The sequence below is a fragment of the Lathamus discolor genome, chromosome 7 (assembly GCF_037157495.1).
Source record: "Lathamus discolor isolate bLatDis1 chromosome 7, bLatDis1.hap1, whole genome shotgun sequence".
NCBI classification, from domain to species: domain Eukaryota; kingdom Metazoa; phylum Chordata; class Aves; order Psittaciformes; family Psittacidae; genus Lathamus; species Lathamus discolor.
In genome coordinates this window covers 118,778-140,038 of record NC_088890.1, presented here as the reverse complement: position 1 = coordinate 140,038, position 21,261 = coordinate 118,778, and the positions used below count along the sequence as shown (strand labels likewise).

At 40.8% G+C, this 21,261-nt stretch overlaps 1 protein-coding gene and 1 long non-coding RNA gene across 6 annotated transcripts in view; one reads left to right on the top strand and one right to left on the bottom strand.

Moving 5' to 3' along the window:
* Positions 1–714: 714 nt before the first annotated feature.
* Positions 715–15,001, top strand: LOC136018256 (uncharacterized). Of its 2 annotated transcripts, XR_010614320.1 has the most exons (5): positions 715–981; positions 4,273–4,312; positions 6,521–6,547; positions 8,853–8,949; positions 13,781–15,001. It is a non-coding gene; the product is annotated as an uncharacterized LOC136018256 (long non-coding RNA). The 2 variants fall into 2 exon arrangements; XR_010614319.1 differs by lacking the exon at positions 6,521–6,547.
* The window catches only part of FGD5 (FYVE, RhoGEF and PH domain containing 5), a 93,728-nt gene continuing 75,002 nt past the window's right edge, over positions 2,536–21,261 (bottom strand). For 3 of the 4 annotated variants that reach the window (XM_065687331.1, XM_065687329.1, XM_065687330.1), the window contains exons 13-21: positions 18,054–18,137; positions 16,772–16,851; positions 13,278–13,377; positions 11,698–11,835; positions 10,598–10,700; positions 8,812–8,942; positions 7,428–7,556; positions 5,576–5,724; positions 2,536–4,670 (exon numbers count right to left, since the gene is read on the bottom strand). In XM_065687331.1, the coding sequence (XP_065543403.1) occupies positions 4,634–4,670; positions 5,576–5,724; positions 7,428–7,556; positions 8,812–8,942; positions 10,598–10,700; positions 11,698–11,835; positions 13,278–13,377; positions 16,772–16,851; positions 18,054–18,137 (951 nt within the window). In that variant the 3' untranslated portion in view covers positions 2,536–4,633. Of the gene's footprint in view, positions 4,671–5,575; positions 5,725–6,734; positions 6,869–7,427; positions 7,557–8,811; positions 8,943–10,597; positions 10,701–11,697; positions 11,836–13,277; positions 13,378–16,771; positions 16,852–18,053; positions 18,138–21,261 lie in introns of those variants that run through there. The other variant, XR_010614317.1, reaches the window with a different exon arrangement.

Below are 21,261 nucleotides of genomic sequence, written 5' to 3'. Positions count from 1 at the left end.
CTCGCTAAGGTTGGCAACAAGAAGGGCAGTGAAGATGCTGCTTCAGGATTCTGACAAGTTCTGCTGTAGCTCTTGCAATAACTTCAGTGAAATACAGAACGTGTAGGCCCTTAACTGATTTAATAAGGACTATAGTATTAGATAACTGAAATTTTCTAAATATATATAGCAAACTTCTAAAAGAGCATTAGTAAACCATGCTTGTATAGCTCCTTTCTGGCTTTAGCTGTGACTGGAGAGAAATATGATCAATAGAAGATGCTGGAGGTTAAAAAGATCAGAAAGAACTGGGACACTCTAGAAGTAAAGGTTAATAGCTTGATTGGCAAAAGAAAATAATGAAATCTGCCTGCCATGCTGTGGGGAGCTGACCTTGGATTGCAGCCAGATGCTGACCCAGCCGCTCACTTCCCCCTCCTAAACAGGACAGGGGAAGAAAATGGGATGAAAACACTTGCAGGTTGAGATAAAGACAGGCCACTTGCCAGTTACTGTCATGGGCAAAACAGACTTGACTTGGAGAAAGTGAATTTAACTAATTACCAGTTAAAATGGATTCGGATGGGGAAAAAATCCAAAAATAACCACCACCTTCCGCGGCTGTTTCTGCCGGGCTCTTGTTTCACTCCTTCCCTCGGGCCTCTCCACCTTGCCCTTCCGCTCCCACCCTCACGGTGGTGCACGGGCGATGGGGTTCCAGTCAGGGCCTCCTAACGCGTGTCACCTGTAGCCGTGAGAGCTCCTCCCCGCAGGCAGCCGTTCCTGTCGGGAAGTATTTACTGGTCACAGCCGTGGCTCGGAGAGGAGTTTGGTGATCTTTTTCAAGCTGTTCCGCTGGTCGCAGGGACCCTTTGGCTGTTCCCCTCTGCGATAGCTGCCTCAGAAGAAAAAAGCGCTGTGCAAAGCTGCCACGTGAGGAAGAGACCCTGTGGAAGTTGCTCTTCCCCCAGGAGAGAAGATTGAATTCGTCACAGACCAGAGGTAAGATGGGAGATGTGCCGGCTTACGGGGTGGAAGGATATTTTAGATGTGGAAGCAGAGAGGTGCTTTGATGCAGAGGTGGGCTATGTAACTGCCCAGGCCAAAAATCCTTTGGCTGTGGTGGTGTTGGCAGTACAAGTACGCAATGGACTAAGAGAGGGTGAAAAGTCAGGGCAGGCAAAGAAACACAAAAGCAGGATTTAGTGTTATTCATGTGTTTTTAATGCCTGGGATTGGCAGTATGGTAGAGCTCTCTTGGGCTGGGGTTTTTGTTGGATTTTGGTGGGATTTTTTGTTGTTGTTGTTATTGTCGTTTGGTTTGTTGGTTTTGTTGGTTTTAAGTTGTCATTTCAGGTGCTTAAAATCTTCATGTAATTTTCCTGAAACTTCTGAGGTAAAATTTAAGGAGCAAAGCTGGTATCTAGCGTGGAAGAATTCCACAGTTACAAGTGACTGAGAAGGTTTTAACAGTATAAACTGTACAGCCTTGTTAATGCCACATTCAATTGAAATCTTTGAGTGTTGTTAGATGACTTTTGAAGTGTGAGTCTTTGTGCCTTGTGTTTGGGTTTGTACATGGCGGGCAGGGCTGAGGGAAGCTGGTGACCTCCATCTTGTGGGCTTTTTGCCCTCGTGTATCTATAGCTGTTTTTTAGCAAAAGTGGGCTTGTTGTCTGCTCTGGCAACACAGCACCGGTGCAGGAAGGGTACTAGTGGAGTCCAGGGCTAGACCAGCGGTGCTTGTGTGCCTGGCATGGGATCTTATCCTGTCTGAGTGCTCTCCAGCTTTAGAGTGACTTGAACTTTGTTTGGAGAAATAATGTAGCTGATGGAAAAAAAAGATTTTAAGTAGGCTTATACTGTAAGATAGATCTAAATATTAATAGTAGATAATGGCTAATGAATTTAATGCTTTTCCATGAGTGTCAAAGTAAGCAGAAAATGAGATCTCAAACAAGATCAGCTTGCATCTGAGCTATTGACAGAGTAGCTAGTACATTGTGACTTACTACAGATCTGCTTTATGTAACATTTGTGAAGGCGTGGAACTAAATCTTCGTTTTGAAAGAGTAATACTACCTACAGCTTAGGACGAAAGAGGTGTTTGTAAGTAAATGGCATCTGGTAAACTGAGTATATATCTCTAAGATGTTAAAATTTTCTAAAAGGTGAAAATGAAGATAATTTCTGTCTGGTACTTGTCTTTGCTCAAATTAGATTAACAGTTGGACTGAAGTTGTGAGAATGTTTAAATTTTTTTTCTTTCTTTGTGCTGTATTGAAACAGTTTGTATCTGTAACTGAAGTAGAGTTGATTGGTAGGTGAGCTCTAGGTGAGGTAAATGCAGCCTGGACTGAAATACGCCATTGTAGCAGTTAGGTCTAAATCCTGTTTCTACCAGAAGGTCTTCACTACCATATTATGATTTGATGCTCTTTCTTAGTTTGCCAGAGAATTGTTTAATAGGTAGGCGTCTGTTAAAAGCAACAAGAACTCCAAAGCTGGACTTAAAGAAGGTAAAAATAGTATAAAGGAAAAGCCTGTAGAACTGCATTTATGTTTTGCTCTTTTATTTTTCCACGTTACTTGAAACAATGTTTAATAGCACTGTATCTTATTTTTTACAACAAAATAATTTCATGTATTTATTTCCTGCTTATAACTGAAAATGTCATATGACAGTCAGTAAATGTCAGCACCTAAATCTTCATAATACTGTTGTTCTGTAGTGCAGTTTTCTTTTGTTTGAGACCATGGTTAGAGATTTCAGTCTGTAGTCAAAATTGTCTCTTTTTCTTTTTTTCTTTTTTTTTTTTTGCCAGTGCAAAATATTTTTAAGGGAGGATAAACATTTACAGTGTATTGGAAGGAAGGCCATGCTAACATGAAACAAAGAGTATTCATTGATGAACATTGGTTTTCATCTATTAACTAGATACAAAAGTTTTACTTTTCTCATACTTGGTTTCTGTTTGCTTTATGAAACTAACAGACTCAGATGTATCAACCTGAAAACAATGATATTTTTATTTAGTGGTAGGCATTTGGGGTTTTTAAGCTTATTTTTCCAGGTGATAAATTGAACTACCTTTGTCATTTCGATACATATAGACCTTTAAAAATTCAGACAATTCTAAACGGTTTGTTAGGGTCAGAAATTCAGATATCCATTAAGCTTCTTGAACAAAGATTAAAAAGTAATAAAAATACCCCCCTTAATATATTTTAATGTAAGTAAATTCTTGAACATGGTATTTTTATACAAAGATATATTTTAATCATAAATGCAGTTTTATTCCTCAGTCAAATATTATGACAAATATAGGACATAAAACCATTTTATTGTAATGGTTAAAACAACTTCTCAACCTTCTTTATAAAAAAAAAAAAAAAAACAAAAACAAAAACCAAGAAAGCACAACCCCTCCCAAACCCCAAAATAAAATAAAATTCAAAAGAAAAAACAAACCCAAAACAAACAGAAATTCAAACCCCCCAAACTCCAGAGGTCTATATCCTCAGCTGTTATAAAGCAGCACAGCATCTTTGAAGTCACAGACACTTGGCTGCTGAGAATCCAGCCCTGGAGATGTAGTGCACAACAGCAGTCTGAGGGAAGATGCACGTAGCCACAGGAGTTCCAAGCACTCCAGCAGAGCAGGTTCAGACAAGTGCATTTCAGCCCACCAGCATATTGCAAATGGTGTGCTGGTTATATGGATTAAACTTTTGGTGACATTTTTCCTAACAAGAACAGCAGAAACAACAGGAGCTTTGGAAACAAGAATAGACTATTTAAACAGATGATAGTAAAAATCTTAACACTACTAGGTAGACTAGTGTTAAATAAAAAACTATCTGTAGCTTTATAATAAAAATAACCTTTGGGTTTGAGTCTGCAGTATCTAGGGAGTAGAGATATAATTCAATGTTTGGATTTGTAAAACTACTAGAGTGCATTTCAAAGTACTGCAGTGGTATGAAATTAAACCCTTCAACATAAATTAACAGTGATCTTTGTAAAATCGTAGATTGATGGTAAGTGATTATCCTGGGTCATAGCCAGTGATGCGTTGATAGACCAGGTCAATTGAATGTGGTGTTCATTTTCTATGGAAGCATTTTAGCATACACTGGGCATAATTTCACACTGGTACTTGTTACTAGATGAGTAATAAGTTGGGCCACAAAACTCCTTTGAAACATGAAAAGCTGAAGTTATAGTTCAATAAAAATAAAGTGCTTTAAATGAACATTTGTTGTTTACCACATTCTCTCATTTCATGGTAGATATCAAAACCAATCCAGCGAAATATGACAGTGCTCTAAGGTGAGTAAAACTAAGCCTGTTACTTACTGTAGTCAGTATTTCCATGTATTTTCTTGTCTTGATGTTAGACTTAGTTTACTATGGAATTGGAGAAGAAGCTTATAGTACAGGTTGAACTTGCACAGATATAAAGATCACCATAAATATTATCTGTGCAAATGTAAGAAGGAGGAAGTAAAAGGAGCAATCTGGAAACAGTTCATATCCAGTGTACATAGCCAGTTTGCCTGAAATACACTGTTCAGTTTTGTAAGATAGGGAGTGTTGCTGGAAACGCATAGAAGTATGAGAATTTATTCCAAGTTCATAGAGTGATAGCTGCTATAATATGGATGCTTCTTCCATGGCTTCAATCCACCTAAAAAGGGCAGGAAAGAAAGAATGATACATATAAAATTACATGTATTACAGAGAAAATACATATTTTAAGAAAAACATTCCTATATTTAATATTTATATTAAATATATTTAATAGAAGTAATTCTATTTTAAGTATTTAAATATAAGTATAAAATATAAAACTTATATGTAATACTTAAATAAGTATTTTTATATTCAAACAATACATGTTTTAAGAAAATAAAGCCTGAAGAGGACTGGATCTCCTATCCCAGCTCTAATGAAGAGCTGTAGTTTTGTTATTAAAGCAGGGAACTGGGTACTGGGACTCTTGTGTTCCAGTACAGTCATTACCAGTAACTTATTGTAAAATCACAAAGATAGTACAAGTGCTGTCTTAGAAGTATGTTTAACACTGAAGTATGAAACACTGAAGTATGTTTAAAAGCAAAAAACCCCACAACTCTCATAGACTCTCACTTCCTTCCCTGTGCGTCTTGGGGTGCTAGCATTTTTATTACTAATGTTATAATAACTTTTATTGTGTGGAAGCAGTAGCATTAGAATGGGAAATCTAAACCATTATTTGTTGATGAGGAAACTAAGAAATGGACAAATAGAACAGATAGAGAAGTTTATGTATGTAACCATATGTGGCAGGCTTCTAGGCATGACTCTTGAGACTAAGCCTCCTCTTTACCTATACCAAGGATCAAATTCTCCTTCCTGAAGGAAATAAAAAACACCAGGTGGGTTTTTAATGTCACCCATGCCAGTCACGGGATTGGAGTTAATCAGCACTCTGAAAGCTGTTCGTTTCCTCTTATGAAAGCATTCTAAAGTGAAGGAGAGGGAAGAGCCCTATGTAATAAGCTTTTGGACCTGGGCACTGGCTTCCACTAGTGTGGAAGTCTGCCCCCGTACCTCTGTGCTGAATCGTTATCCTCTGCTCGGAAGCTATAAAAGAGAGTCTGCTTGTGGTAGAGATGGAAAATGGTATCAGTATTTCCTTCCTCCTTTTCTGGGTTGATGGTGAAGCCCAACAAAGGCAAACTTTCTGTGGCAACTTTATCCTGAAAGCAAACAAGAAGTGAACCAAAATTCAGAGAAGGCTTGTAACAGTCTGAGGGCTCTTTCTGAAAACAAATAAGGGTACAACCCCTCTCTGACACTGCTGCAAAAGCAGTAGTGTGAATCTTCTGCTGGACTTGTGGCTCTTACCTAACCAGGAGCAGTGTGTGTGTACTGCATGTGTTTATCTAGTCTTGGTCCTGAACTCGAATGCTACCTCTGAAAGTCCAGTTCTTTGTCATTATCCATATGACCATGAAGGCCAAATTAACCATTACTTTAATCACTTTGACATAATGGTCCCAGAGGTGAACTAGAGGTTACTGAGAGTATGGGACAGGACAGCAACAGTTCCAACAGTCTGAAACCCACGTGCAGTTAGGTTCCTTTTAACCATTTTTACTGTAAGTACAAATAATAGTCTTTTTGGTACCTTGTCATTTCCTTTCATAGCACTGGCAACTTTTTTAGAGGTCTGCACTGTCTCTGACAGCACACTGGCTTTTCCAAAATGCTGCTTTGAAATTTCTGAGCTGGTAATGCAATTAACTTACTCCCAAGAAACATCCATTAATTTTGCTTGTCAGGCACTGCTTTGTACAAGGTAAAGAAAACAATAATACTTACTCAAACTGCAGTCTAGCTGTTACTGACTGCTGCAGGTTTGGTCACTGTATTTAGGTAATGTCTTCTTTATGTGTATGTTGCCTTTGTCTCTCCTTTTAGAAGCTAAATTGCAAACTGGGAACGTAAAGTGTAATGAACCATCTATTGCTTTTTTTCCTATTGTTGAACCAGAAATTGTCACTCTTACGGTTAGCAGAGGTAAGAGAAATGAATCGGGTATAGTTTTTTGGTGCTAGTGGTCTTAATTGCTGGCTAAATAATGAACTCTTGTGCATCATTCTCCTCATCTATTTAAAGGGGATAATGTTGTTTCTTGCAACTGTCACAATGGTGATGGAAGTGTAAATAAATAATGTTTGCAAAGTATTTTGAAGGCTTAAAGTACCAAATATTGCCGCTACAGCAGTTCTTGCACTCTGTCTTTTGTTCAGCACAATGAATTTTTATGCTTCTGTTTATGAAATCTGCCAGTTGTCATCAGACTTGATAATACTTCCTTGAAGTTTATTTGTTTTGCAGCTATTCACAAAGGAGAAGAAATGAAAATAAGAAAAGGGACTGGGAGGAGACAAAATACATAAAGATGATCTAGCTGATACCCAGCCCCATTAGCTGTAAGGAAGAGCTTACAGGTCAATACACAAGGCATTACTCTCACCTCTGCAGACCGCTTCCTGTCTTTCCCTGTTGGTACTAGTAGGACAAATATGTTCTTAGTTGCAGAGCTACAAGATTCTCTTCCCCACCAGAAATGGATCATAGCACCATCCATTTTCAAAATATGTGGGAGTTACCAAGTAACCAGAGAATGTGGAAGGACCTTGAAGTCTTCAGGTGTAAATATGTAGACAAAGGTTCACAGTTTATAGTAGCATAAATAGCAAGAAGTTAAATAATGAAGAGCAGTTTGTGAGGAGGGTTGCCATGGTCCAGCTAGATGGCTCCCTGGGGAGCACCAGGGCTCAGAAGTCATGTAGTTGTGACAACTGCCATTTATACCTTTCACATTTATTTGTGCTGCCTGCAGGGAGTAAAGAAGAGAATACGGGAAACTATTTCAAGTCAGATTGCACAGTACCTCATTTGCTATGTAGGTGTAGAGGACTTTGCCTTTGATAACAAACCAGCGTTTCTTCCATTGTCTTTTGCCTCTCTTAGATCTGCTGAGGTAACCGCTGATGGTAGCTCCCTCTCCTGAGGCTGCCACCTGGAGCATCATAGGAGAAATTAGGGTTTATAACAGCAAAAGCTTTTCCCCTCCCAGTTATGAGTGTTTGCCTCACACCAGACAACCAGGTCTATGACTGTTAAACCATAAGTAGACCATTAAAAATACTGAGACAGAAAAGGTGCAAGCATGGTATTACAGACCTTTTTAACCGTTTGAAGATTTCTGGTTAAACTTACTTCTTGGTAACTCTGATGGAAAATATGCAGTCAAGTTACTATTGAGTTCAGCAAGTTTATGGCTGTGTTCTGAGAAGCCAAACTTGTCCCCTTTCTTAGTTCTGGTTGTTTTTTGTTTGGTTGGGGGTTTTTTTGTTTGGTTTTTTTGTTGTTGTTGTAGTGAAAGTACCTGCTTCCAAAAGGGGATTACAGTCTTGTAGTTGAACACTTTTAAAATATGTGGTATTATCTAGGACATTGCAATGGTTTTACATCAGTTTATGTTAATCACTTGACTATGACTTGATTTCATTTGTGGAATAATATTTCTGAGAAGAGTTATCTCAGAAGTGAGATCTAAGCACTTAATGTTCTTAAAGATCCTGGTTTTGAGTAGATGGGACTATACACACTCACACAGTGCAGTGTATGTCGTTAGTTACAGTAGTAAACTGCAATAGTATTGGATTTAGAAACACAGAGTCAAAACCAGCTTTTGTAGCACTGTCAGAAGAGAAGGCTGGAGCAGGGTAGGAGAAATCAGGAAGCATGTTTAGCAGCAGAACAGAAATGTTCCAAGACCTGGGTAAAGCAAGCTGGAAAAAATTGTGGGGCAATGCCACTGTGAGACAGTTCCTGCTGCTAAACGCATGGTGCCTCCTTGGAAATAGAGGGGCAATGCTTTAATGCCCATTCTTTCAGTATTCCATTAGTGTGTCTGTATTACATGCTTGTATCCTTGGCTCAATTTCACCTCAGCACAAACAAACCTCAAGAAATTCCAGTGTCTGGGCTGTATAATGAGTTCAGCAAGATATTTGCCACCCTCTTCTCTTTAATACAACAACAAATACCTGCTGGTAGCTGCCTAGACTACATCAAGGTGATTTACACCTTGTTCCTGAATAGCTGGGGAAACACTATTGTGAAAAACAGAATAAAAATAATTGCATGATGAAAGTAGACCAGGGCATGGGCTGAGAACACTGCACACAGGATAGGTTATGGACAGAGCTGCTGAACTATGAGCAGAGTTTTCTACAGTTCTTTGCCTTTCTCAGGCTGCCTGGTCCTACCTCCATAAGAGCTGAAGGGATTTTCTTCTGTTTCTTAAAAGATGAGTAATGCATATTGTGGAAGACAGAGGAGAAGGCACTGTTTGAACACCTGGATGAAGTTGGAGGGAAGCTCACACTCAGTGGCCGCTCTGCAAGGTTAAGAAAATTCAGAAAGGGAAGGGGGAAATGGATGAATTGGTACATATCAGATTAGGGCTAAGAAACACATGCTAATGTAAGTGAATAAGGAAAACGCAAATGTTACTCCATACCTAGTTTTTATCTTAGCTTTTCTTTCAAATTGCCCCTTTAAGTATGATTATCTGGGTAGATTTTGTGTCACCCTAGGTTAATGGTAATAATTTGCAGCTACTTGAACGAAGCCTGCAAGAAAGCTAACAAAACACAAAACACAGCTTGTTTTCTTCTAATTTAAAATCGGCTTTAAGCAAATGGCTTTTCCATCTGTCTCTGTTCTGTAACACCTTTCCAGGATAGATTCACTAGTGGGACATTCTGTATGAACTATTCTCTTTGAGTTCTGCATGGGAGAGAGCTATCCTGCCAATCTCCATTAATCCCACTTCTCTTGAGTTCTTATCTTCATGATCTCACTTCTGGCAATGCACAGTATTTGGAAGCGCTTAGTAAAACACAACGTTGTTTTAGCCCAAATCTGAGTTATCACTTCTTGGACACACAGTGGCTTGGGGATGCTTTTTTGGCTGTTGTGACAATATCTGTTCACATGTTTGCTTAGCTACTGGTGAATTTCTTAGATCGTGATAGAAAAACAAGTTCATGTATCTCCTTTACCTTTTTATCCTTGCCAGTATAATGTGCCTACTTTTAGAGACTCTCTACATGAATAGCTGTGCAAGAATGTTATTTCATGTTTGTTCTCTGTTCACATATATGTAACCCATGCTCCCCCTTTTATCTTTTATATGGATGTGTATTTAAATTGGAGAAGGGATGTGTATAGTAGGACAATAATATGGAGTTTCAGTTAGGCAGTAACTCTTCTGCTTTGAATTCATGCTTTCATCTGTAGACAGATTAACTCCCCATGTGGAAAGCATTTAGTGACTGCAGTTTACCTCAGCATTTCTTTTTATGAAAGCTACTACATGGATGAGGACAGCGAGCAACTGTAAAGCTATTGTTTTATTTAAATGGATAATTCGTTAGAAACTATGGAGAAAAGTTATCGCCTATAGTTACATCACGGGATAGAACAGTTCAGTTGGAAGGAACCTCAGGGCTGCCCAAAAGTTAAAGGATATTATTAAGGGCATTGTCCTAATGCTTCATAAATGTTGACAGGCATGGTGCATTGACCACCTCTCCAGAAAGCCTGTTCCAGTGTTTGACCACCCTCTGGGTAAAAAAATGTTTCCTCATGTCAAGTCAGGACCTCCCCTGACAAAGCTTTGAATCACTTGCGTGTGTTCTGTCACTGGATACCAGGGAAGAGAGATCAGCAGCTCTGTTTCTACTTCTGCTTAGGAAGCTATGGTGAGCAATGAAGTCACCCCTCAGCCTCCTTTTCTCCAAACTAGACAAACCCTGTGTCCTCAGCAGCTCCTTACAGGACATAGTTTTTATTGTTATTCTTGTTCATCAAAGGCCCTCAGAGAACCTGCCTTGCTAAAACAGTTTTAGCTGTCATACAGCCTGGCACTCGTTGGACCTCAATACACATGCCTCATGCTTGAGCAGAACAGGGTAGGCAGATCCTAAAGCCTCCCCATCATACAGACAGGAAATTGTGTCAGTTTTACTGAGAATGAAGGAATCTTACCTCTTTTCTTAAGTTCCCCATAGCAGCTATCACAGACTTTGGCTGCTTGATCTTTGAGGTACTTCATAGGGTACTTGTTTCTTGAACAATTTCGACACACAATCTGTTCCAGCAAGGAGAGATGCACATAAGTATAATTTAAATGGATATATATGCAGGTACAAAACAAATCCTCTGAGCTGGTTGGGAGAGGAAGATGGATAGGGGACCAAATATGACTCTCTTCTAAAAATGTGGCAAATGAGGTAAGTGTTGACTGAAATGTGATTGCTGTAGATGTATGCTGTTATAAACCAAGCAGAATTGATCACTGTATTTGGTTGCACATCATTGCTGTACACCTCTTCCCAGGAACTTACACCTTCTGTACTAGTGAATCACAGAAAGACCACTTTAATATTACTTCTGGTTTCATAGGTTTGTTAGTAATACTGGTGGTTTTAAGCAAGCTTGCACATTCATGCTATCCCTATGTAGGTACAGGTTAACTTTTCTGTGGAATTAGGAAGAAGATTAAAAAAAATACAGCCATGGCTTAAAACAGGACTGCAGGTTTGTGTAGGAACAAATCCTGAAGAGTCAGTTATAAAGGGACAAAACCAAGAAAGCTTATAGATCCTCTTGGCTTTAGAACAAAAAGCAGCAGCTCCTCAATGTAGCATAGAGGAAACTTTCCCTTTGGTCACTGATCAAACCATGCTCCGCTTCCAAGTTTTTTCACTCTTCCTGGAAGAGAATTTTACCAGCTGCTATTAGGGACAGGACATAGACTAGATGTGTTACTGCTCTGATCCAGAACAGAGCTTGTATTTTTAGTGTGTTGCTTCACTGTCTCTAGAGCTAGCTGGGTATCAGATATAATGGCTGGACTCAGCAGCCTTCAACTACTGGCCTTTAGGGGCTAATTTGACCCTCAAGGGAAGGTTACTATTGTTCCTGCTAAAGTCGTCAGAACCCTAATTTAGCAAAGCACTGACAAGTTCTGTGAGAAAGCAAGTTCTGGTCTTGATGTTGCTACAAGTTTGCAGCAGTTACAGAGTGGCAGTCAGTGTCCTAGAGGTGTGCGTAAAGCCTCCTTGAGAAGCTTGTACAGCTCTTACCTTCCCACATGCATGGCAATGATGTCGTCTCAAAGTGAGGGTAAAGTCACAGCCACAGTTCATGCACATCATGACATGCGACACAGGTACCAGAGTAGGAGGCCTCTCACCCAAGGGTGTTCCAAGCCTTTCCCTTAGCTTAAAATCAAACAAGAACAAATGAAGCATCTGCACTTACAAAGTCCACATAGTCAGCCCTGCTCCGTCACACACAACTCTCTCATTTTCGTCTACCTTTCGTCTACCTGCTAAGATCCCTAAATTTTCTAATTTCTAATGCACCTTGTAAGTGAGAGCTGCTTCAGCACTGAAAGAATGTGCCCAGTCAGTACATGGTGTTGTATAGCCAGAGTCACAACAGATAAAAATCCACATAGATCTATTATTGGCCGGGTATTGACACTTCCACATCAGACAAGGATCTGATTCATTGTTTATACAAATTGCAGGTAAGAATGTGAGTTAAACCCACCTTTTTATTAGCAGCTTTTGAAGTAATAGCCATAAAAAGCTCTCAGCTTTCAGTCAAAAAGGGCCTTTGAAGGTCATTTAGTCCAAGCCCCCTGTTGAGGCAGGGCCACCTAGAGCCAGTTAGCTGGGACCATATCTAGCACTTTTGAGTATCTCCAAGGATGGAGACTTCACAATCTCCCTGGGGAACCTGTGCCAACCCTCAGTCACCTTTGGAGTGAAAAAGTGTTTCCTGATGTTTGAGGGAACCTCCTGCCTTTCACTTTGTGCCCATTGCCTCTAGTCCTGTCACTGGGCACCACTGAGAAGAGCCTGACTTCATTTTCCTCATAGCCTCCCTTCAGGTATTTGTACACATTGATGTTATCTCTCCCTGAACCTTCCCTTCTCCAGGCTGAACAGTCCCAGATCTCAGCCTTTCCTCAAGATGTCTGATGAAGAGATGCTTCATTCCCTTAATTGTCTTTCTGGCCCTTTGTTGAATTCTTTCCAAGATTTCCATGTCTCTCTCGTACTGAGAAGCTCATCACTGAATGCAGCACTCCAGCTGTGGTCTCATGAGCACTCTTTTTAACTCAGTTTATTTTGTTTAGTAAAACTGAGGTTCTATATAACCTAAAATAGCATTTTTACTATTTGTCAGATGCATTTTTAGTGTCCTTAACTGGGAGTAGTACAACTGAAATTGATGACATATCAGTCATATATATGTATTGTGCTGGTGCAATTAGACTGTTGCTGGTGGGTTTTGCCATGGCAGTGGCTACTGTGTGTATGATGCTAGTGTAACTACTGGGTAGGTTTGTTTTCTTAAAGTTTAAAAAGTTTATAAGCATTTTTAGTTCATCTAAACTAATTACCCTTTAGGACAAAATAATCTTCCTCCAAAAGTTCTATTTAAGCAAAGCCACAGAGTATAGAGTGTGATTAACATTTCACTGGTGACCCATGAGTGTTGTTGTTTAAGTCTGGCATACTGGTCTAAATGAAATTACTAAGAACATCTTGCCACTAGGAACTCTGCATTTTATAACCCTCCTCCTTTCCTCTCTCTGTCTCTCTCATCCCTCTTTGCCTTTCTAGCATTGAAAGTCTTGGCCTCCTTTTACCTCCACGCTGCTGTGAAAAGTGGAAGCGTTGTGAGCTTTGTAGTCATCTGGGATGTGTCTGCTTATGCAGCTGTACCAGTCATCCCTTTCCGAGCAAGAGCTGTGGAATGAAATACAGCAGACCAGTCAATGCAGTGCACAGCAGGGACTGAAACAGAGAGTTTCTGGATCAGAGGAGAAAAGCTTTGCTTTATGAATGTTTGTTTCCCCCTGCTACTGCATTTAACTGATCATTTTCTGACCAGAAACAAAATTGTTTGACACATTCAGCAAAATGATTAGACCCATGGTTAGGACTGTCACTGAGAAGGAATTAAATGCCTAGGTTTTTTTTTTTTTCCAAGTAGTCTCTGACCTTACTGTAAGCTGCTCAATCCTGGATCACATAGGATAATATGAAATATCTTTTTTTTAATCATGTGTACCCTAGCTTTTAGGCACTCAAGGCATGTATTGTTGGCATGAGTTGCTCAAAGTAACCATGTTTATGCTCATCTCTACAGTTGGATGCTCAGATGATCTTCATGTTGGGAAATAAAAAAGTCATCGTGGAGATGTGAATGCTTTCATTTTCCTCTGGCTTCATCACAGACAATCTTCAGCCTCTTGGCAAGAGGCCAGGACAACAATTTGGGGAGCGAGTTCTGCATTCTCTCCCTCTGCTGTTCTGCGTGGAGGCCAGTAGTTCTCCAGACTGGCCCCTAGATGCCCCCTTTGCACAAGGCAAAACAAGTGAGCACATTGTACTTCGCTGCCAGTCCAGCTGTCTCAAAAAAGCAGCAGGGCTCTTACAGTGCCTGTTACTTCCCAGATGCTTTTGTTCTATTACAGCCATAAACTGTCCTGCCTGCATTAGCTGTTTTTCCTGCTGTGACTTCATACTGTATGCTTCCTGTCCACCTGATACTGTGCACAACTTTAGCTGTTGCCAGCATCAGTCACAGAGGCAACACAGTTCAGCATGGTCTCCCCCCCTAAGCCATGCCAGCCATTCACATTGAAGCTACCTACTAGACTGTTGTAAAAATGAGCAGTGGCATAATTGCCAGCTGCTGTTCAGCTGGGATTTCCTCACACTGTCCTCATGAAGGCACCAAACCAGACATCTGAGAACAATTTGTCTGTTGTGGTCTTAAAAAAAAAAAAACCAACAACCCAGGGGATGGGGATGGGGACATGTGACACAAAAAGAGAGGAAATGCCAGATTTATTGAGGATCTCTGACTCGGCATCCCCCTGCACTCCGAGCATAACCCCTTATCTGAAAAACACCAGCCTCTGTAAATTTCAAGAAGCCTGGAATAGAAACTCTGAGCCAGTGTAACTACTGCATATAGGCAAGTTTTGGCTTTAACCTTTTTCTTGCTGATTCCTTTTTGGAAATTCTCTTCACTTGAGAATGAAGATATGATTTAAAAAACTCAAAGGAAATCATGGCCAGTATAGTGCTGTAAATTAAAACGTCTTTGGGAAAGACGGGTAAAAGGGACAATCTGGTATTAAAAGTCTGATACGTAACTGGCCCCTTTCGCCTCTTCTCCACTTCCTTAAACATCTCTAGGCAGTAATCATAGGTCATTAGTGTATAAATGTAGGAATAATGCCTGTCTGCTGGTGAGTAAGATAAATGATCTCAGTTGACACCAGCCTGTTCTTAATCAGCTATTTCACTGCCTGTATGAAAGCTCAAAGGGATTTTTACTAAACCTCTGATGCTCAAAGAAGCTCAGACCTTGATTCACCATTGCCACATTGGGTCCTTCTGTGATTTTTGGGCTGCATCTTTTGCTGAATTATCGTATCTCTGTTGGCTCATGTATTCTTCCTTAAGCAAATAGAGGGTCAAATTGTCACTGTAGTCTTCTGGACAGTAGGAGACATCCATGGAACACAGAAACCAGACTGGGATGGGATTTTGTTGCCATGCTGTCACTGTCATTCTGCTCCTTTTGATGAGTGTAGCAGACCAAGGATGTTGTGCAGTGGGGTTGGGAAGGGCATGCTGGTGTCTCACCAGCTCTGCCAGCCAGTACAGAAGGAGAGTAAAAAATGTTCTTGGGTGACTTTTACAGCAGATTGGTCCCAGAATGAGGAGCACAAGGAAGGGAAAGGGGCTCTGTCTGGCTTTTATCAGAAGGGCAGCCTTAGCCTCAGGCCCTGATTCTGTCTGCTACCAAAGAAACACAGCGCATAGTGGCCCTTGGCCTAAACATACTTTGTTTAGGCTTACTAAGCACGGACTTGATATGAGTACAAAAGGCTAAGAAACAACGTAACACTTCAAGCAGAACATCCCAAGCTTCTCACTAGGGATGCCAACCTCAGCTGCCCTGAATAAATGGAACATGCAGCAATTATTTCCCTTCTCCAGTACAGAACGATTGTACGTATCCTGCTTTTGTAACTGACAGCAGGTAATTCAGAAGTACTGTGTATGTTCTGAGGGGTTTGATGAATGTGCAGCTCTAAGAAAATCTCAGATGTCTTCTCGTTTGCTGGTTATAAAAGGAAATTAATACAAAGGCTATGACAGGTATCTGAGCACTGCCCACAGATGGCAAGTGCTCTGGGCAACCTGAGAGCTCCAAATTCTGATTCTGAGTAATGAAGTACCCTCCCTGTCTTTCTATTGCACTGTGTAATTCAGGGAAGTCTGTCATGCTTCCAGCCATGCTGCAGTTGGAGACTGATGGTGGAAAAGTCAGTACTTAAAAGCAGTGAAGACTTAATTTTAGTATCACTGCTAGTATTTTGTAGTGAACTACACGTGAAAATCAAGTCAACCACCCTTCTGCTATAGCTCTAAGTAAATTGGCGTGCTAATTTTGGGCTAGAAGCATGAAAAAATACAATACACTGCTATATTCTGATCAGAAGCTGACCTACAATTTCTTTCTGACATTAGCTTGTGATTCCAGGCCAGGGATCCTGACTCCCAGTTGTAATCAGTATGAGCACTACAAAAACTCATTAGTGGAATTCCTTTGAGGAACCCATGAGGTTGCCGGTAAGGTTAAGTTCAGCTTTGTCATTGAAGCACAATTAAATGCTTTTATATCTGTTGCATGGTATTATCTAATAACTATTTTTGCCATCAGTTTTGCAACCCTACTGATATGAGGTAACAAGTGAACTTTATAAAAAGGAGATAAAACGTACTCTTAATGTCACAGGGGAAAGGTGTGAAAGATAATGGAAAGCACTTAAGCATCTTAGTAACAGACTTCTCTTTCCTTTAAGATGTTCTGAAGACCCAACTGCTAGTCTTTACTCAGTGGATGAATTGAATTAGTTACAGTTTATGGGCTTCTTTGAGTTTATAACGAATACTTTCATGGCATAATCAAGCACTTAGTCATCGTCTGTTACTACACCACAGACTGAAATTGAGTCAAAAAAGAATGAGGCACTAGTTAAATCTTAGGTATTGGTTAGACTAATGTAGATAGACAGCTCTAGAATGTAATGTGCTCTGCCATGACTGGGAGCAGTACCTTGCGGACAGGATCAGGCAGTATTCATCACATTCAATCTTCAGGACGTTTTGGGCTTTTTCTGTCACTAGACGGCTGACCTAGAAATAAATGCCATGAACATGAGTGTGTACATGAGTTAAGCTGTCTATAAGCAGTACACCACAGAAGTCTCAGTGTATATGGATCTATGATGTCCCAGCCATCTGTTTAATATTTCAATGCAAGGAGATGGGCAGGTAGGGTTTTCTGTCTTGCATTGCTGGTGTAATGAGGAATGTTCTCTACTTCAGTATGGTGGTGGTGCTAAAGGGAAAAAAAAATCATTTAATCCATCTAGAAAAGTAAAGATAAAGTACCAACCAGGGTTCAGTTTTAATGCAACAAGCTTAGGAGAGGTTTAGTCTGACTGACAAGTGTCAGAGCATTTTGGGCAGAAGTTTTGGCTGTTCTTGGAATGAATGGAAATAACTTTCTTCCTGACATGCAGGCATTATGCAGTGAAGCACTGCAGTGAATGCCAGTCTGCCACAGGGCTCTGCAAGACCAAAACAAACACTTAAAAGCTACACCTCAGCTAAAACCTTCTCCCTGCCATGTAGTGTATTAGTTGCCTACTAATAGCAACAGCCACTTAGGAGAAACACAGCTTCACGGTACTAGTGATACTAGCCAATGAATGCTTAGGGAGTGTAAAACCAGCACAATTGTGTCCAGTTCCTGTAATCTGCAATTTAGAAATCTGCGGAAGAAGAGACCGTGTTTATGTCATTGCATGTAATAGCTCCCATTACACCTTTTCCCCACATAAAGTTGGCTAATCATTTTTTGAACCCATTAATGTTTTTGGTGAAAACAGTTGAAGAAGGACACATGAAAGTTTATGTAAATTTCAAGTGTCAGGAGTTTAAAACCTGGCGGACTAAGCCCTAATGAATATCTTGTAGGGAGCAGCCATGCATTGGCTGGAGACAGGAAGATAGGAATGAAGAAAATGGGATAATAAATCTTTTCTCTCTCCAGTTTCATGATCAGATGATAAATCTGATTTTAGCTTGCCTTATTTATGCAGCCTGTCATACCATTATGGCTGTTGTACTAAGTCCCAGCCTTATGGCTAATCTTTTATATGTTTGCTTTATATTATTTTTCCTTCTATCTATCTGCTGTAAGAGGCAAGGGAATCCCCTGGTAACAGGTCCATCCTCTCTTTCCTTTTGCTGGATATGAGACATAAACCAGCAAAGCATTAGCAGCCCACTACACAATTTAATTCCAGCCTGTAATACAGATGAGGCATTACCTTCATGCCTGACACAGTGAAGGTCTTTTTCAGTCGGTATTTGCCATCCTTCTGGGGATATGTGTACAGCAGAACATCATTCATCTATATGAAGAAAAAGACAAAATCAGTAATTTGCGATATGTCTTGCAGGCCTGTGCATTACTCTTGTGGGTGATATCCAGAACAAGCAGTAACTTAATTAACTGCTAGGACTGTTACTAAAGACAGGCCTAAGCCACACAGCTTAGCTCAAGACCTGCATTTCCACAAAACTCTGGGGAGTCTGCATCGAGGACTTGACTTCTTCCCATTTTTTACTGTTGCTATTGACTAAGCAAGTAGATAATCAGCTCTTTTTTAATTCATCTTGGGTGAAACAGCTGCTTGTTTTCAGGGCAGTGCCACATCCAAGCTGCAAAGGCACACTCTACGTTTACTATCTGGCAATACCAACTAACTGCCCAGGATGCTGGAGCTCTGGCTCTCTTGAGGTCCGCCCCCCCACCCCAAAGGTGAAGAGGTGGTGAGGCAAAAAGGAAGTGGAAGTGAGGAGCGGTGCTGCAGTCTGGAAGACTGATTCAAAGAGGAATGGTCTGTGTATTTTGAAAGCAGTAACTGTACTTCACTGCTGGCAAAACTTTCCTAGACATCTGACAGCTCTGCTGAGTCTGTGTCCTGCAGCAGAGACCATGGAAGGGCAAAAGTGAGAAACTTTTTTTCATTTTATGTGGAAAAAAATTCTGTGTCTAACATCCCAAATATTTACATAGTTCTCACAGCTCCTTGCAGAATGCATGTTTTTCAAACAGCTTCACACAAAATGGGATAAGTTCTTCTCTGCTGTCTGCCTAACTTTATTAGTTAGATGTTATTGCAGCCTTTCACCTTTGTGCCAACAAATATATGATGCCAGGTTGGACGAGGCTTGGAGCAGCCTGGTACAGTGTAAGGTGTCCCTGCCCATGGCAGGGGGTTGGAGCTGGATGAACTTTAATGTCCCTTCCAATCCGAACCAGTGTGTGGTTCTATGAAACAGCAGAACTGGACCTTGTAGGTCTTTGCCGGCCTCTCCTCCCCTTACTACTAGCAGGAATAGCAGTATCAGTGAACCTTAGCATTGCCAAAGTAACGCTCGTGTGTATGCATTCTCTGCTTTCCTTGAATGGACAGGTCATGTTCTCTTGTTGTCTTTCCCAGGCATCTCACAACAGTATCAATATGCATAAACTCAGCCAGCCCCCTGATCACTGTACTGGGATTCTATGAGCAAAGATGTGCAAGGCAATGTAAAACCAAGGCACAGGTAATACTTTGTGATACTAGAGACAAGGCATCTTAAATGCAGAAATTCTCAAGAAATAAAGAAGTAGATGAAAACCAGCTTCATTTGGATTCCACTGTGACAAAGACATTTAAATACAACCAATTGGATGGTAATACTATATTTTGGAAGGAAAGCTGTGACAGAGATGCAGAGAAGGGAGAAGACTAAAGAATGATTTGTCAGTAATCATCACAGCAATAATAGAGAGCAGTGCAAGTCTTCTAGCCCATAGTGTCCAAATTTATTGATCCCAACAAGCTTATCTATGCCCTGCTGAACTGCTGGCATCCATATGTAATGCACTCTCTGTCTGAAAGCTTCTACCACGTGTTTGTCTTTTCTGAATGTTTTAAAGGGTAATTTGTTATGAACCCTGTGGTGTTCTATTCAAGTCTATGTTAAAACATCCCCCGAGAGTCAGTGAAGCAGCCTGAATGTGTGCTGGGGCTGCATTTTCCAAACTCTGACTCCAAAGCCTCCTGTACTCCAGCCCCGCCAGTTAGGGCACTAAACAGTCTCCTATTTGATAGCAGCTTCCTGCAGTCCACTTGCAGCACAAGCAGCCTTTGTGGAGAAATTCTTGGGAGGGTGAGATAAGAGACAGTGTCTGAGTTGCTAAGGCCTCTGGTTGGGGAGCATTTCGGGAGCCTGCCAGTGTCAGCAGCTCATACTGTGCTGCAAAGAGGCCCCAGCATCCTTGTAAACAGAGACTGGACTCAGGAAACAGGCACACAGCAAACATCCTGCCAGGAAGCACCAGATTCAACAATACCAGCAGCATGGACAAAAAAGCCAGCTCAAGTAACCTTGTGATACACACAACATACACCCACAGAAACTTATGCACATCAAAAGCCCCTAAATGTGTGTCCTACACACTCATGCCTATATGGGCTTTGCACAGACATAGATCACTCCTTATGAGCATATATTGGAGCACCAGCACACACAGCACCAAAGCATACACTGAACACACAGGCCAAGTAGGAGTCTGGGACACAGCCAATTTTTCTGGCATATTCCAGCTACAACTTTAGTTTGGTGTGCTCATGTGTCAGGGTTAAATTCTCAGGGTTATCCTTCAGTGTATGCTTCTCCACTGAAATTCTCTCCAGGTCCTGAGCTTGATTTAGCTTCAGTCAGAGGAAGTTCACTGCTAAGAACTTCAGGAAGTGCTGTTTATGTAAAATTTTAGCTTGGATAGTTGGATAGCCAAGGCAAATCCACTTATTTCACCCAAAACTACACCAGCCTCCACCTGTGCAAGTGTTTCACATGAGCTCTGTGAGTGGCAGCTCACATGTGAAGGATCAGAAAAAATTAAAATAAGGTAGTTCTGAAAAAGGATTTTTCATTACTACTTTGGGACAAATTCCCACCACGGATCTGCCAGTGGCTGCTGAGGGTGATCATACAGTCCTTAGAAGAAAAGGGCTTTAAGAGACGGTGTTAAGGAGATTATTCTAGTCTTTGGGGTTTATAGTTTTGGGTTTTTTAATCACACAGTCTCCTCAGGCATCAGAACCAAGACAGCACGTCGGCTGGGCTAGATGCACTGCTGGAAGGAAGGGTGTGTTCATGCAGTGCTTGGCTGTTACAAAAAGGTATTGGCAGTGATTAGTAGGGCCTTAAGGCTGATGCAGTAAAGATACTAAATGTCAAGATGAAAATATGTTGCCATAACTACACACTAGTTGTCTTAATGTATCCACATTAAGGTGTGCATGAGTGGTAGTGGTGTGAGTGGTGGTGGCACAACAGAGAATCCACAGCATTAGCAGTGACAAGCAGATAATGCAAAACCATTGAGGTGTTAATGCAGGAATTACCATATTCCTCAGTGACTGGCTTTCCTGCAATTTTGCCATACCCCTGAGGAGCTTCAGGGGAAGGGAGACTGAG